The sequence below is a fragment of the Manis pentadactyla genome, chromosome 3 (assembly GCF_030020395.1).
Source record: "Manis pentadactyla isolate mManPen7 chromosome 3, mManPen7.hap1, whole genome shotgun sequence".
Taxonomy (NCBI): domain Eukaryota; kingdom Metazoa; phylum Chordata; class Mammalia; order Pholidota; family Manidae; genus Manis; species Manis pentadactyla.
Genome location: NC_080021.1, coordinates 155,364,263 through 155,381,584, shown reverse-complemented (window position 1 = coordinate 155,381,584; position 17,322 = coordinate 155,364,263). Strand labels below are relative to the sequence as shown.

At 43.8% G+C, this 17,322-nt stretch overlaps 1 protein-coding gene across 5 annotated transcripts in view; it reads right to left on the bottom strand.

Moving 5' to 3' along the window:
- Positions 1-498: 498 nt before the first annotated feature.
- KANK1 (KN motif and ankyrin repeat domains 1) overlaps positions 499-17,322 on the bottom strand; it is a 193,344-nt gene continuing 176,520 nt past the window's right edge. For 2 of the 5 annotated variants that reach the window (XM_036928455.2, XM_036928458.2), the window contains 9 exons: positions 14,521-14,718; positions 13,778-13,886; positions 12,359-12,601; positions 10,887-10,974; positions 7,714-7,933; positions 5,205-5,347; positions 4,368-4,568; positions 2,158-2,256; positions 499-1,522 (listed from right to left, as the gene is read on the bottom strand). In XM_036928455.2, the coding sequence (XP_036784350.2) occupies positions 1,460-1,522; positions 2,158-2,256; positions 4,368-4,568; positions 5,205-5,347; positions 7,714-7,933; positions 10,887-10,974; positions 12,359-12,601; positions 13,778-13,886; positions 14,521-14,718 (1,364 nt within the window). In that variant the 3' untranslated portion in view covers positions 499-1,459. The other 3 variants (XM_036928457.2, XM_057498605.1, XM_036928456.2) reach the window with 3 other exon arrangements.

The following is a 17,322-nucleotide window of genomic DNA, read 5'->3' as shown; positions in this document are numbered from 1 at the left end:
GCTGGCATTCTGGCTGCCATGCTTTTCCACGGTAATGAGATGGACTCAATCCCCTCTGCTTTTTAAAAGGGACTTGAAAACAGGTGCTGTTGGGCCAACAGTGCACTGAAATAAAAGGTCTGTCGGGCTTCATCTCCCCTTTCTCAGCACTACAGGTTTCAGCCAGTTCACCCAGCACCTAAAGTAGACTCAAGGACTAGTCCTTCTGTACCTGAGAAGAGGTAACTCATTGGCTCCCCTTGGAGATTACCTGTGTGATGAACTGTTTGCCTAATAAGGTCTTAAATTTCAAACTCTTGACGGGCACCCTGAGTACTGAGCGGAGCTGTGGGAACGGAGCTATGTTCTCAGAGCCGTTGTCTCTTGTCGGGGCGCGAGACCAGTGGACCGGGTGCTTCACCCTCCCTGTACGATCCGTCCATCGATTTTTGCTGCCACTGCTGTAAGTCAATAGGATCAGGACAGATAGCTGTCAGAGATGAAGCAGCGACAAGCAAAAGGGCTTAATGAAATTTTATTTTGAAAATATGGCAAGAGTCTAAGGCACTTCAAACATTTAAATACATGTAAGACCAAAGTACATGTGACATGGTATAAAGGAATCCATAAATACATGGAGAACTACGCTATGTTTCTCTAGAGGCAAATGTATGGCCAGTTCCTCTAACACAATTCAATCTTTATCATTAGATACAGAGTTGTGCAATTATTAATAAAAATATGGTAATGTTACTTGTAGTTCTTCATGTCTTTAATTACTACAGAATATAAAAGTTGAAAATACTGTGTCAATTTTATGTAGATGCCTTTTATATAAAAAGTTATATAATACACCCACCTAGGTAAAACCAACTGAAAAGAGTTCCTTTGTAAGCTTATACTTTTTGAGAGTTCCATTTTTATTTTTAAACCAGAAACCTACCAACCCAGGCCCAAGCTGCTGATGATCAAAGTCATCTCGACTTCCTTTAAAATAATAAAAACAAAACAAAAAAAGCAACAAAATGATCCTGGAATGGGACTTTTGAAGAGCTTTCCAATGGTTCCACATTTAGTAGATGAAAATACTTGGGGAAATTGTAAAAACACCATGCCAATGAGAATCTGACACTTCTTGGCAGCAGTTGGGGGTGGAGAGAAGGAATAGAAGTTGCTCAGGTTGGGTTACAATTTCCTACAACTGTACATAACGGAGCAGAGACTCAACAGCAACAGAGACTGGGGTAAATAAAGTGTGCCCTACACAGGGATGGTGGCCAGAAGGGGGGTGGGGCACGCCAGTGGCTATCTCCTGCTAGCTCAGCTTCCGCCGTGCAGCTCCAGCCTTCAGCCTGGGGCTTTTGTGTTCTGTTTGCTGGTGAGCTCAGGCACAGTATGTATACATTCAGTATCTGTCACCCCAACAGGAACAATTAGCAGCTTCATGGTGGCATGTAAATGGATGGCTATTTGTACATAATCAGTCACATGAACCTCGGTGGGTGGGGCCAGGAGATGTCTTCCTTCCAAGCCTAGGGGTACCCTAGAGACCAGGAAAAGAAAAAAATTGGGGATTAATAAGTGACCTCAGGAAAAGAAAAAAATTGGGGATTAATAAGTGACCTCAGAGAGATGTGCCCTCTGTGACATAGGGACTCCATCCATGACAGCTGATAAGCACCAGATGGCCAGAGCAAGGAGAGCTGGAACACAGGGCACAGGTCCACCAGCAGGGGCCGCTCTGGAGCCAGCTGCACTCAGCTCTGCCCCATCCAGATGGCCTGAGAAGTCAGCTTCCCACTAAGAGTGGACTCCGGCACCACAGGTTGCTGCTCACTGTCTGCTTTAGGAAAAGTGACGGGAATGATATGTACTCATAGGCTCAGGATGTCCCATTTGGATAATTCTGTCCAGAATAAACCCTTCAAGTGAGGGTGTGAGAGTGTCTGTCTCCTGAGGACAAGCAGGGGTCCAGCCTCTAGTGCTAACCATTAGCATTCTGTGCTAGCTCCTGGCATTCTGGGTGGGGCAAAAATGATAAACTCTTAAGTTCCAGATTAAAACTTCCATTTTCAGAATCATCTTGATGCCTGCATCTCCTATCAATTCCCCGAGGAAGGGGGCCATCCTGTCTGGTGGACTTCAGCCTGCTCACAAATGCCAAACAACAACACTGACCGGTGACTGGGCCTTCCCGAAGTTGATGTGGGCATACAGGAGAACAGCGATGTCCTTGTGTCCTGCTTCCAGAGCTATCGAGAGTGCAGTGCTGCCATCCTTCAGACAAAAAGAACAAGCCAGGTTGGGGGTCTCAGACTTCCAGACAGCCCAAGGGTAGGAAAACAAAATACTCTCCAGTAATTGATAAGGTTCCCCAAATTTGCTCAGTCCTTTAGGAAACTTTGCCAGACCTCGAGGTGCTAAGCCCTAAGGATACAAGGATGGATGGAGCACAGTGCTCACCAAAAGGAAACCATTGTCAAGAGAATAACCCCATTCCCTCTGTCCTCCCCTCACAGTGGCACTCATAGGTCTGCACACCTGGATCTCAACTATGCAAGCTGCCCAAGAACTCTTATGCAACCATTCTACCCACCAGCAGGGGGCAGTAGGGGGAGTTGGGGTAGAAATATACTTTGTCTCCTCTTCTGAAAATTACCTATCAGCAGGCCAGTACCCTGCTATATGTTTTGATGCCTTGCCATTTGTCAAAGATCTCTTAACTTTCCTCGTGGGGAGAGAGATGATCCTACAGCCCCAATCCCCCCTGTAGAATGCCCCGAGTTACATCCATGAGCACACACTGAATCCAGGCCTATGGAAATGTATTTTATGGAAATAGGAGGGGAAACACTAAATATGGGGAAGAAAAATTTCCAAGCAGATGTTTGCTTTCCATTAAATTTCATGGATTTAGATGGATATAAAGGAGCATGAAGGGGATTATAAACACAACTTATTTTCTGTCTCATCTTGGAATAAGGACTCCCTTCTGGTAACTGGTCACAATTCTGAATCTTGTGGTCCCTTCCTCCCACTCTGTGGATCCTGGGAGACACTTTTCTTCCTGAGGCCTGTTGGATGCCTCCTACTCCTTTAAGGGTAAGGAAACAAACAATTTGCTGAGGTGCCCAAGACTTCTGCAAGTCCCTGTGGCTCTATGGCCTCTTATGCCTGTGTCTACAAGCTGTTCTTTGCTGAGTAGGAATAAAAGCAAACAGACAGAAAGCAAAACACATGAAACACAAACTGTTCTTGAGGCAAGATAAGCTGGGACTCCCTCTGCTCCGGAGAAGTCAAGGGAACCGGGTGCGACCGCAGTGCCCGTGCTCCAGGCTGCTCTTTCTGCTGGCCTGGCTCCTGGGATCTGATGGCTAACACAAAGGAGGACACTTTCCCTTTAACATTTCAGTGTTTTGAACTGATGGAAGCTCTGGCCCAAACCTGTGCTCCACAGATAAACTTCCAGAACAGAACCAGCCCAGCCCAGCCCAGTCCAGCCTCTGGGACCTCTGGACCTTTGAGCCACGTCACCACTCAAAGGTTACTTCCCATGCCTTCACCTGTTTGTACTCCTCCACTTTGGACTGGTGACATCCAAAGCAGCAGCTTTCCTTAGAACGTTTCCCAGGCGAGGGGTTACCAGGGAATGGGGACAGCTTGGAACAGGGGGGAAAGCTTGAGTGATGATGAGAACAGGCCGAGCAGGAGTGGGGAGCTGAATGTAAAGAGGCTGAGACAGCTGGATACCTTGCTGATGGAAGCTCACATCTTCACTCTGATGGGCACTAAGGGCACACGGCCTTCACTTCATTTGGGTGGAAAAGTGCTTCACTGTCTTATCTGGTTCTAGTCACCCAGGAACACCAGCTTGCAATGACTAGCAGTCCAGATTTCCGAATGGACCAGGGGCCTGATCCTCTCTTCCTAGTGGACTTGCCTACACTGAATTTGGTTCTTTAGTGTAAATCTGTTTATTCCCTTTAGTATGCTGATTCCTATACATGCCCATCACCTTCTTCCTGTAGTGAATTTGGTGGGTAAGCCTATTAACCCTCTGTCTTTGGCAAACTGATAACGGGAGTATCAGTTTGCACACAGTAAATGTCACCAAGCTGGGCCGTGAAGGGAGGTGGCCTGGATGGCCACACAAATGGATGTGTGGGAGGTAAAAATAAGCCCCCAAATACTCCTTAAGAATTACAGGAATGGAACACTTGTTCTGGTGATCCACGTTACACACGTCTGCAAAGACATGAGTCTCCTTAGAGAGAAGCCAGGAGGATCAAGGATGGTTTCCTCGCTCTCCCTTGCCGAGCAGCAAGAGCTCCCTCCCTGTGTTCCCACTGGTGCTTGGCAGGGCAGCGGCCCAGCGGGAGATGGCTTACATTGTCTTCCAGGTGGCCACTGCATCCCGGCTGGGCCAGCAGCAGCTTGACAATCTCCACGTGCCCGTGCTCACTGGCACACATGAGGGCGGTGGAACCCTCGTCATCCTGGAGGTTGACATCAGCCCCACAGGCCAGCAGACCCTTCACCATGTCTATCCGCCCATGACTGACTGCCAACATGAGGGCCGTCTGTCCTGCCTGTGGAAAGAAATGACAGCTGCCTTCAGAAGTTCACCCCGGCAGGGTGTGGCCTGCAGTGGGGCTCTGCGGGAGAAAGGCAGGAGGGAGTGGGATGGCAGAGGGAGAAGTGGACGTGGAGTTATTTGGGACTGGGTGGTAGTTGGCATGGAGAAACTAGTTTCTTATGAGCTACAAGCTATGTTCACAAAATAATGAGTCATTTTTTCCATTTAGCTTGGTGGGTCTGTTGTCTCATTATAGCAAGGAGCTGGAACGTTCAGAAGATGGTTAAAAGTTAAACTGAACACATCTGGACTGGGGACACTGTGCCTGGAGACAGGAAGCAATGGTCACCAGGGAGATGGTGAGGACTCCCAGTCCCAGTCACCCAGATGCAGGCGGATCTAGAGTTCACATGAGTACTGCTCTCAACAGAGGCAATGCAAGGCAAAGGAGGGAGAAGTTCCTGATGTGATGTTTAAGCCCATTTCACTGGCATGTTTGGCCAACAAGGCCTGCCTGGCAGCTGCATGGACATAGAGCCAGGTCAGCGAGTGAGCGCTCAGTGGTGGGAAGTATGTGGCGTGCACACCCCGGCAGGCCACAGCAGCCTTAGCAAGAGAGAGTACAAACCCAGGGGGCAAGCATGCTCACCTGGCTGGCTTTGGCATTCACATCCCCACAGCCGAAGAGTTCTTCCACAACACGCATGTCCTTCTCTGCTTCAACAGCAGCCAGGGCGGCCAGCATGATGGGGGTGTACCCTGCCTTGTTCTGGTGATCCACGTTACACACATCTGCAAAGACATGAGTCTCCTTAGAGAGAAGCCAGTTGTCCCCATGAACTCAAGGTATGCGGTTTGGAAGAGCCCAGTGAAACAGCCTCAGGTGCTCCAAGGCCCAGAGGGACTTGGAAGGGAATGTGAGAGATGTTTACATAGCAAACAAAAGGAAGAAATGATTTTTCTCTTTCATGAGACCAAAAGCAAGAGAAGTGAGAGCAAGCTTTCGTAACATTTGTTTGTAACCAGTGACTGTACTACAGCAGCTTGGAGCTCTGGCAGGTTGTTCTAAGTAATGGTTACTTTGAAGAATAAACAATAATGTGGGGTCTAGACATTAATGGGTGTTGAGGAAATTACTGTCTTGAAATAAAGAAGGCAGTGAGAAGTACAAATATAGAAAAAGGATTGGGAAAGGCTTGTGTACAGAACGCTGAACATGGCGTTACCCACTTACAAACCACTCCTCCGTCTGAGACCCTGAGGCCGCTCTGATTTGTCTGTGGCCCTTAGAAGCAGAATTCCAACCACATGATGCCTAGGCTCTTGGAATTGTGGCCTGAGAGCAAATGCATTAAGTCCTCTAAGAAACTGCCGGAGACTAACAGACCCAATAAACCAGACCTTTTTCCATTCCTGTAACTCTTAAGGAGTATTTGGGGGCTAAATTATTCTGCAGGCATTTTAAAATTCCTTCAGTGCTTTCCAATAAAATGAAAGGAATGGGAAGTGCAGGAGAGCAGCTTTTATGTGTGACCAAATATAGTTAAAATGCTTAGGATGTTTCCATCAGGAGGAGTGAGAAGATACCATGAACTTGAATTCTAAAACAACTGCATACTAGGAATGTAATGGCATTTACAAAAGTGCAAAATTTTTAATACAGAGAAGGAAAAAGGAAAGCACAGGCTGTGTGATGGAGAAGCGGGTGAGCAGACATGCTCTTTGAGGCCCTTCAGGATTTGTGACGCTCAGTTCTTCACAGAGGCTATAGGATCCCAGATTTACAAAGGAACTTTATGGAGCCACAATCTTAGCCTATAATGGTAAGCAGTAAAAAGTAAATCTAGACAAGTGACGAACCAGAGCTATCCAACAATAGAATTGAAACCATTTAATTTACCATAATATCTCATCTGTGCAAACTGCCCAAAGGTAGATTAAATTACTACTTTCAGGAGTAATCCTGAAATCTTATTTTTACCTTTCCTGGGTATTATCCACTTTTCTGTTTAAACAATACCGTGGGCCGACAGTATCACCAGCTCTGTTTATAGTCTGGGAAGTAGGAAGGCAAGGAGGCTTGGGGTTCCTTCCTGTAAGAGGGAAGCCCTCTTATCCTAACATGGCCCCTAAAGTGGGAACAAGCAACCTTAGAAGAGAAAAAAGGATAAATCTGTTTTGTTTCTTCTCAGCATTAATCCAGTATCCTCTGGACTGACACAGTAGAAATACTGGACAGTTGGGTCAAGAAACAGTATGGGAAAATTGGGCAATTTTATTGCATATTCTAAATTAGATGTTCATATGTTCATATTGTGTTGTCATTAATTATACTGAGGTACTGTGAATTCTGTATCAGTCACACATTACAAGTAAAAATATGTATTTCAAAAATAAAAATGATTTGGGACTATATGACTAATGGACTGCTCCATTTGAACAAAAAGTTGAAAGCTCACCATTTCTCCAGGGGACTTCTCTATGCCTTACCCCCTCACTTAATGTTTGATACATTCTCTGGCAATATTCTGGGATGGCCAATTCCAATTGTAAACAAGAATTTTTACTGCTCTCATTACTACGGCTCAGTTATAATAATAACACTGTCTTTGTTCTGTGCAAATTCCCCAACAGCAAGGTGAACTTTGGGAGGAATAGTGCTGAATCTACCCTAATAGGTCCCAGTGTCTTTGCTTAGTTCCCAACCTGACTAACTGCACACCTCTGCAAGGCATTCAGGTGGGGGTCGTGGTGCAAGGACAAACAGAGCACCCCACGAACACCATAGCTCTGATTCTGGGCCTGTGAGCAGCACTCTGCCTCCTGAGAATGAACCCGCTGAGCCTGCACAATTCAGCTCAGGAGGGAATGCGTCGAACTTATCACCATGGATATGCCTTGCCTGAACACACTCACACTGCAGCAAGAGGATCCTCAGAACATCCCTTCAAAACAGATCTGGAGTGTCTGTGACCCAGTTTTGTTTAAATTTCAAGCCTCCCACAAGTGACTCAAGAACGATACTCTTGCCCCATCATGTGGAAAAGCATGACAAGGATTTTAGGATGGTCACAGCACGGATGAGAGGACAAAGCAGTTTCTCTGAGACGAGGCACAACCTGAGCGCAGCTAGAGAAGGGACCGGACAGGTGGCGTACCAGCGTCCAGGAGCAGCTTCACAATCTCGAAGTTGGAGTGGGACACGCTGTAATGCAGGGCCGTGTTCCCATTGCCGTCCGCCATGTTGATGATGTGACGGAGGATGTCCAGGGAGATGGCCGCAAAAGCGGCGATGTAGTCCCCCACCATCTCCGGGACGGCTGACTTCTGACTGGACACGCGGAACCACTCGTGCTGGAGAGTGTTCAGACAGAACCTCTGCCAAAACACCAAGTAAGCGGCCATTAGTTCTTCTATTTATAGACCTTTCCTTGAGGCCTAGCTGAAAGCCCAAGAAACCAGGCCTTTTATAGCCAAAGTGGACACAGACAGAATTCGCTCTCTAAAGAACTAAGGAAACCCAGTGTCCTAAGAGAAGCCTCTAACTCCAAACTGGAACATCCCTCCTGATTTTAAACATATTCCAACATCTATAAAAGAGAAGACACGGCACTGCGCATGGTTCACACTCTGGCTCTGTGCCTTGTAAGCTGTATAGTCCTGGGGAAGATACTTCTTCTGTGCCTCTGCTTCCTCATCTGCAAAATGGGGGTCATAAAAATCCTTTCACAGGGCTTCTGATGAGGACAACACGAGGCAGTATATGTACAACAGTAGGCCTGGCTCCATTTATTACTCAACTATTAATATGCAGTTATCTCGGCCTTCCACATGATTTACACAGTAATCAGGACAAAAGACATCACTTAATTATGCTGCATTCTTCCTATCCAGACCAACGTTAACGCCACATCCCCACAACACTAGGCTGTGAGACTGTTAAGTATGCAGCCAAGTCAATTTCCACTCCAATCCCAATCCCAAATATAAATGTTCAACCTTGGAAAAGGAATAAAAAGCAGTTCTGAGCCAAATTACATTTCTCATTCAGATCATCAGCCCCACTTGCCCTCCTGTAGGCTATGGACACATGAACATGGCATGTGTTTCATGGATGATCAGGCCAAACACGGACCACATGAAGGTCAATGTAGACTGGGCACAGCCATCGCTAGTGAAGGGGGGAAATACTTTTCCCATGAGCCCTCTTTTATATGAGTTTACCATTCATTTGTGCTTTGCTTACTCTTTAAAGGCTTAAAAACATATCCAAAAAGATGGAAAGACTGTGCCAAAAGCATCGTAGCCCAGTAAGTCCTCTTGCTATTCAACAGGAGGATTAGGATGGTAAAGCTTCCATCTCTTTATCTTCCTGCTACAGGTTATTCAGTCGGAGCCCATTCAATCACATTTTGGGCCACTCTGTGAGAAGGGTCCTGGCCAGGAAAGGATTCATCTAATTTTTCCTTTTCTTCTGTTTACTCTGTTCACTCTTCTGCTCACACATTCAGATTTCTATTTCTTTGGAGTCCTCCCACAGAAGGAAGGGAAATTCTGTTATCTGGGTGTCAAACTCTATTACTGCTGTATGTCTGGTGTTCCAATATATGTCCCTGGCATTGTGACCATTCACATGTCCACTACTTTTCATGGTACGGCACTTTAAATACTTCTTTGCTGAATGAATATTCAATTGACTAAAAGGTACTGGTCACAGAGTGTGTGCCTGCCAGTATGCTTGGCAATCTGGGGCTGCAGAAATGTGAAGTCCTCCCGGAAGGTCACATAACCTAGTATTTTGAGAACGGTAAAAGAAAGAATATCATGGCTATAAAGCTGGGGTCTGAAAGCACCAGTTTTAAGTTAATGTTAAACCTAGTGGGAAGTATTAATGCTTGAGTGACATTTCATGGTTTTAATATTTGTGACTAACATGTAAACAGGCATTTAGTTTATAATGATGGAGTTCAACATGTAGTTCTATGACCCCATGAGACCAGGAAAATTATTTAGTATTTCCTTCTATAAATATGGCTACCTTGCTCCTTTTGAGCATGCTAACTGAATGTCAAGACAGTTAGTTCTGATAAATTTAAATTTCTATAGCAATATAAACTAATAGGAGAAGATAGTATAATTAAAAAAAAAAGATGCCATAGAGTAAGGTACTATTATTCAGTTGGGATAAGTAAAACACAGATCAGAACTCAAGACAAGTATAATCTAGTCCCAGCACTAACTAGTAGCTGCCACCCTAGACAAGACTCATCATCTTTAGGGACTCAGTTAAAGCAGGAAGGGCCAGATAGAGTGGCCTCAATGGGCTCACCCACCCACACATTTCTCAAGCTTGTGACCACCACAATTCTTCAGATTGTGTTTGTTGTACAAGAGGAAAACAATTTGCTCCTCTAGGGTTAGATAATTCCATAAGTCTCTTCTGGTCCTAAAATTTTGGTTTCATAACTATAGTTTTGTGTGACTTTCACATCAACTTTCTCCCTAGCTGCTAACTTAACTCAACGTAACACCTATTAAATCTACTGCTAATAGGCAAACATTCAAATGCACATTACTATAGGAAATAACACAATAAGCTACATTTTCTCAATGGGGAAGTACAGCTGTCAACCAGAGGGTCCGTCTGAGCTGTGAAAGAAGCCACACATCCAAACTTCACCAGTGACGAGCAACACACTTAGCAAGGGCATCAGATTCCCCACCGCCACAGAAATATTTATCTTTGCGATGTTGTGCTGTTCATGCTCACTAAGACAACCGCCAACCTCTTTGCTGTTTGCTTCTGAATCTGTCAACTGTGAGAAGATGACAAGTGCAGTTATTTCTATGTTTAAAAATAGTGGCCGCCTGCATTCCACACCAGAACATAATACGCAGTTTCATAATTGAAAGGAATGTTGACCTCAGCCCAGATAGGTTTCTTTTAAAGACATATGCTAACTTAAAAAAAATTGGGATTCTGCTCTCTGGATCACAAGGTTCTGTAAGCAGAGGCAGAATGTGTAGAATGATGACAACTGATGGCAATCAGTCCCTCTTCCCTGAGCAAGTATATGCCTCACAGATGCTCCAGCCCCGAGAAAAGTACAGGGTGGGGAAATGATGTCTAAAGTTGGGCCGGAAGGAAGTGTTCACAGGGTGGTCCAGTGAGCAGGGCAGCCTGATGCCTACTGTGCCCACACATGCTCAGAATAGCCCTGGGGGGTAAGCATGCAGACAACAGCGAGGAGCAGGCCTGAGACACCGTGCCACTGGTGTCCACTTGGGCACTTTGTACAGACAGGGGGCGATGTCTGGAAGTCAGACTCACCATATCCTTGCTGGTCAAAGCTTTGGGGTCATTTATATTATTTTTCAATAAGTTGCATGCAGACAACATCTTTTCACTTAATTCATACCTAATGGGAAAAAATAAAAGAGAGCTCATGACTGGCTACAAAAGGAAAGACACTCTTCCCTCAAACTCCATACTCCTTTGAAAGACCAGAGGCCTGTGTCACCCCTGGCAGCCAGGGCAGAGCAGGGCGCTTGCCTGGAGGTGGGCCAGGCATCCCTGGGCATCCGAGGACTGACACAGCATGCCGAGCCAACACCTCCAGCCAAAGCTCCGGTCTTGTCATGAGAGCAGCTTTGGGCTTCACCAGTTTGGTCTTTATGACCTTATGGAATAATATTTAAGACATTTTGCTCCTCTTGGTCAAAGGCCATAAAAACGTTTTTACTCTTAAGGGGTAGAAGCATCTGAATTACCACATACCCATTATGCTGACCAGTAAACCACACATCTGAACTCACATTTGGTGACTCGGCAAGTGTTTGTTTAACCCACATGAAAATGTAAACTTCAAAATCAGAGGACATATGGCAAATAAATTAAATTTCAATAAAGCTGTTAAAAAAGGCAGATGATAAGATATTGAGCCATTTGAAAATACTTGGAAATAGAAACTAAAAACACTTACCTTGTGTTAATGTAGTTAAACTTTCCTTTGCCAAATTAAACAGAGGTACGTTTTCTGAAACGTCCTATTTATACTTCACACAGTGAAAAACCACAGTGAAATTTCCATCTGTTCTCTTGTCTTATAAGCATTGATTCCATATTTGCTAATAATCTTTAAACTTCACTACATCTTTAGGTACATGCTTCAGCCAACCAGAGTGTTTGATATTTCAGTTGCTATTTATAATAACATTCCCAAATCCATCCTTGTGGTATTCCCAATCACTTGGTGAGCAACAAAATACAGCCATGTGCCTGCCTACATCATCTTTATAGTAAGCATGATCTTTGAGGCAAAAAAAGTATTCCTCTTACACGCAAAGATCTGGTAGTGACAGTACTGATACCTTTACCAAGACAAATGGCTAATGACAAAATCTGAAACCTTAAAAGAAATGGGCTAGCCACAAAATATTCTAACATGCCTTTACATATAAGGTGGATTGTTTAACAAATGAAAACTTTAGTGGTGTGCAACAGTTCTGTGTATGGTGGCTGCACACATAAAGTTAGGTTAACAAATAGTTGAAGAAAATAAAGGTGAATGGTTGTCAAGCCCTACTCTTTGCTATTATAAGAGATCTGGGAGACCTGTTGCACTTGTATTTATCAGTATCATGACAAGATGTGTGTACCTCTAAGGAACAGGTAAAGTTTAGCTTTCCACTGGGGATTAAAAAGACCAGATACAATTGTAAAATCTCCTAACCGGCTAGTTCTACTGCCAAAGAACATTAACGTTGGGAGTGGGGAGGGGAGGGGAGGGGATTGTACCACACCTCTCTCTGATTTCCACCTTCTCAGGTTCACATTCTTGAACCTGCATTTCATCTTCCACCCTGGCGGACTCGAAACCTTCAATATTAATTGCCTGGCGGCCTTCCGCCACTCCCCGAGTGTCTCCGTCCTCCTCGTCCTCCTCCTCTTCCTCAGGAGGGCACTCAGTGACATCACACTCGTCATCTGACTCGGAAGAAGAGCTTTCATCTGAGCTGGAATCATCACTTGAGGTTGTTTCATACCTAGGTGGCAATTGGGAGTTCAGGAGATGCAAGGTGTGCCCATAAAGACCCAGTGACAGAAATGTTTATGAAGGGAAAGCTGCCAACTGACTGCAGAAATTTCACCAGTGGTCTCAGACCCTGCACTTAGAAGTTCGGAGTAAGGTCTGTTTAAAAGCCTGGTGAAGAACGAAAGAAAAACAAAAGCCTGGCGGTTTTAAATGGGTTCTGACTTAAAAGGGATAACCTGGGTTGCCAACTGGTATCATATACCACTGGTGGAAGTTGTGTGGGGGGAGGTGTGTGTGCAGATGTGCACGTATAGTGTAAACCAAAGTTGCTTTATGAAAATCAGGTCTGCAGTTGTTCATTTTTTCTGTTTCCTTTTTTCTTTCCCTTTCATTCTATTAATTTTGCTCCATTAATTCTCTCAGTGTCAAGATGAACGGATTATGTAAGTAACCAGTAGTTCATCTGATACATTTCTTCCAAAACCTTCTGAGTCACATCACCCAATAAAACTTTAGAGATTTGGAAAATTGGCACTGTTAAGCTAAATCTTTGTGGTTCACTTTACTATAAATATTATCTCAACTAACCCTGCACTACTGCCTCCTTGTGGAGACCATGTATCCATTACTTTGATTCACTTGTAGGGGGACAAACAAGCTTAGCTATTTCCCTGGGCCAATTAAGAGAAGGACTAAACAACAAAAACATTCTATTTAGAAAGCAAAGAACTGCTAACACGACTAGGTGGTTATTCAGGGGAAAGGCCCTCCAGTTTTGTTTGTAAACATGGAGAGCTAAGCAAAACAACCTATTCTGAAGGCCCGGATGTACCAGTGGCCCATGGAGTGACACTCTCAGTCTGTTTCTGCTCTGATATAGGTAAGCATAAGTTGTCCAACAATGCAGGAAACCTGCTGCTTTTGCTGAGGGCTATTGTTTTCAGATCAGAGGTGAGATGTAAATTGCTCAGCATCATCAGGTATCTTTTAGAGACTGATGTATCCTTAAAGATATAAAGAAAAGGAGAGAAGAGAAGCCCAAATGCACCTTTCTGAGGAGGAAGTCTTCCATCACCAAGATGTGCAGCATCCCAGACTAGGTACCTTTAAATATGACTCAAGTAGGCAGAAGGCATAGGAGACAGATAGACCATGTATGAATGCTAATACCACCATTTTTCCTTACCCTCCATTGATGCCAACAAATTGAAGATTCTTTTTTGCTCCATTTGAATCCCTGTTGCCATCTTTCTTCTTCATGATGGATTTCAGTGTACTTTCATTGTTAGTACATACTGTGAAAAAGTGAATCAAAGTGATCAAAATTAACATAACTCAGACCCCTTGAAGTGAAGTGGATAGACAATCTTTCTTTAGGTACATTTGTTTTCTTTCTTATTCATGTAATATAGATCTTGGCAAGCATATATGAGAAACTTGTGCAAAATCCACTGGAAAATTGTGTACATGCAAAGAAAATAATTCAAAGTCCTTCACATGGAAAAAAAAGTCCATTAGTACTTCCAGACAAAACAAAAAGAGTGACAACTAGCATCTGTATCAGGCTTTACTGTTTATAAAGTGATGTCATATCTCATTTGATCCTCAAAAACCATTTAAGCACTAAAATAGATGATTATTCTTTCCCTTCAGTTGAGATAGCTGGGAAAAAAATTTGTCTGCCAGAAGGTGAACAGTGAAATGCTATTTAAAATGTTTCATAATTCACAAAATCAGATGGGTTTTCTTAAGGGGATTGCACAGCGCTTTAGTCATCTTAATTTAAGGATATTCTAGGCCTACCTTCCTACAACTGTATAGCTGTTCTTCCAAGTCAATTTATGAGATGCACTGACATTAGACTGGAATGCTGGCAGGGCTGGTTCTAGAATTCTGCCACTGGGAAGGACTCTGAGCGCGGAGAGTTACCATAGAGGCCAGCGGCCATCTGGTCGTCGGTGAGGTTCACGTGAGGCAGTGTGCTTTCCTGCAAGGAGAAGGCATCCTGGCTGCCGACGGGCCTCCCTAGCGTGGTCCCCGCCTCTTGCTTATGCTGGGATGTCTGGGTGTTTAGTGGTCCTCCTGACTTAAGGCCTCCGCACTTACGGGTGCATTCCAAAGTATTGCCTGTCAGCAAGAAGGATGTAGAAGTGTATGATGCTGGGATCAAACAAAATGGACTGATTTTTTGCTGCTGTTGCTATTTAATATTTTTGCAATGCATCATTTTCCCAAGTGTTTCCCCGTGATTTCTTTTTGCACAAATGGCACTATTGAAGCCACCCAAACTCTAGCCCCCAAGACCTTCTTGACTCTTAACCTTTCCCTTTATGACCAGATCCGCATCTGCCAGGACCTGTCATTCTAACTCTGCAAGGCCGCTTCTCTGCTCTCTGCTGTGGCTTTACCACCTGGCCTTGGCCTAGGCCATGGGCATAGCAAGCTGACGGCCCTGCGCCCTTTGCCGTAATAGCCCTTGCATAGTGCTGCAGAGCAAAACTCCCTCGGCTCAAATTCCATTCTTACTCAGCTACAGGAACCCTGAGCAAACCTAAAAGACTCCCTACTGCTCAGGAAATGGAGTCCACACTGCTTAGCCCGATACTCTAGGTCATTCACAACCTGGCGCCAACTTACCACTTCCCCAACTTGGCTTCTCACTATGCCCTCAATCCTTTCCCAGGTGGGATGGCATCCCAGCAAAGGCACCACCCCTGGGCTGAGTGGAGACGCTGACCTCCCTGGCCACTCTCCTTACTAGGCTTTCCACCTTCTCCCACCTGCATGCTCCTTCTCCCCCTGCACGCCGCCAGATCCTCAGCACTCCCCCTCGGTGAGCCTTATCCCATCTCCTCACTAAAAATGACCTTCCCTTCTCTGAACTCTCACTGCCCAGCTTTCAGACCCTAACCGGATCTGTAATATGAGGTACAGATGATCTGTGTGACTGCTTTAGACTCACTCTCTTCTATAAATATTCTGAGGGCATGAGAACGTTCTAATCATCTTTGTTTCTCTTACCACACCTACTAAATGGCTTGTGCACATGTTAGAAACTTAATATTTATTCACTGACTGAAGAAGAAAAATTGAACTAAGTGATATTACATAACTGATGTATATAGGTGTATCAGACCTTTCAATGTGGCTGACATGGAAGATGTTTACAACATATGGTTACATGAGAAAAGTAGATAATAAAATTCTATGTATGGTATGATCCTATGAAAGCATATTACTATACACACACACATATATAGAAAAGTTATCTGGAAGCAATGGTGACTTTAACTTTTCCCTGTACTTGCTATGGTGACTAAAAATCATTTTTAAAAAAACAATAAAAATTTTTTTGACTAGCAATTTCATTTCTAGAAATTTTATCCTAAGGATATATGAAAATATGTAGAAGGATGTTCATTGTTTCCATGGCAAAAAGTTAACAAAAAAAAAAGGCAGATTTCACAGTTTGCTAATAAGAAATACCCTCTGGTATATTTATACAAGGGATTCCATGCAGCCATTAAAAATGCTGATAGGGGTGGACATTTATTAACATAGAAAGATTAAGAAAGATTAAAAAATATACTGATGAGTTTGAAAATAGGGTATAAAATAGCATGGAGAAAATAGCTTACTGTAGTAAATAATTATATGTGTACACATTAGAGAAAGTCTGGAAGGATATATAGCAAACCTGCATAACACTGCTTTTCTAATGCTAAGGAATTAAAGGTTATAATTTTTTTCTTTGTTGTGTTTCTATTATCTCCTTAATTATACATATAACTTAATTATACATATAAACATAAGTCACTAATACAAATAAAAATTGTAATCTATCCACAATGTCATGTTTATATAAGAATTTGATCACAACTTTGTCTTTTAAAGCTCTGAAATCGCTTAGAGTCTTTGAAGAAATGTAAGTACTGACTGTATCTTGAAGTAATCAGAAGAAAAAGAACTATGACAATTTCTAAAACTGTTCTCTTCAAACTCCACTGTTCATAAAAATCACCTGAGATATTTATTAAAATACAGATTCCCAGGCACTTGCTGCCAGAAAATCATTCCACAGATCTAGGATAGGGGCCCAGTGATGGACATTTTGACATCCCCCACTGACCCATCCACAAGTAATTCTGATACTGGTGGCCTACTTTGGAAGCCGCTGGTTTAAAACAGTGACACCAATAAAAAAGGGTAGAAGGAGGCAAAATGTTCAAAGTGAGGCATTCAAGATCAGCTACATTTTCATTTTCAGATATCCAAGCTAAGAATTCTGAAGGCCAGGAAGGTTCAGTGACTCGGGAGCCTGAGGCCACTGAGCTCAACTAGAACCCACATTTCCTAATTCCATAAACAGAACTTTGTCCACTAATCAATAGCATAATCCCCCCTTCTCTAGGTCGATAGGCATGGGAGCTCCCTGGGAGATTCCTTCACAAGTCTGCCTCCCTCACCAAAACACATACAATACTGAACACAGTCCTCCAACTAAGTGCTTGTGTAATTCAGTGCAAAGTCACAGATATTCTGTTGAGACTAACTAGCAAAACAAAAAGCATTAAATGTTAAGCTAGTTCTCATTTGCTGAAATCAGAGGGAATTTGTCACCTGTATTGCCAGAAGAGTATTTTTCTAATGATGTCAAAACTCTGGCTGCACTTAAATGGTGCATAAACAATTGTCTGAACTTGGTAAGGCCCCGTCCTCGTTACACAGAAA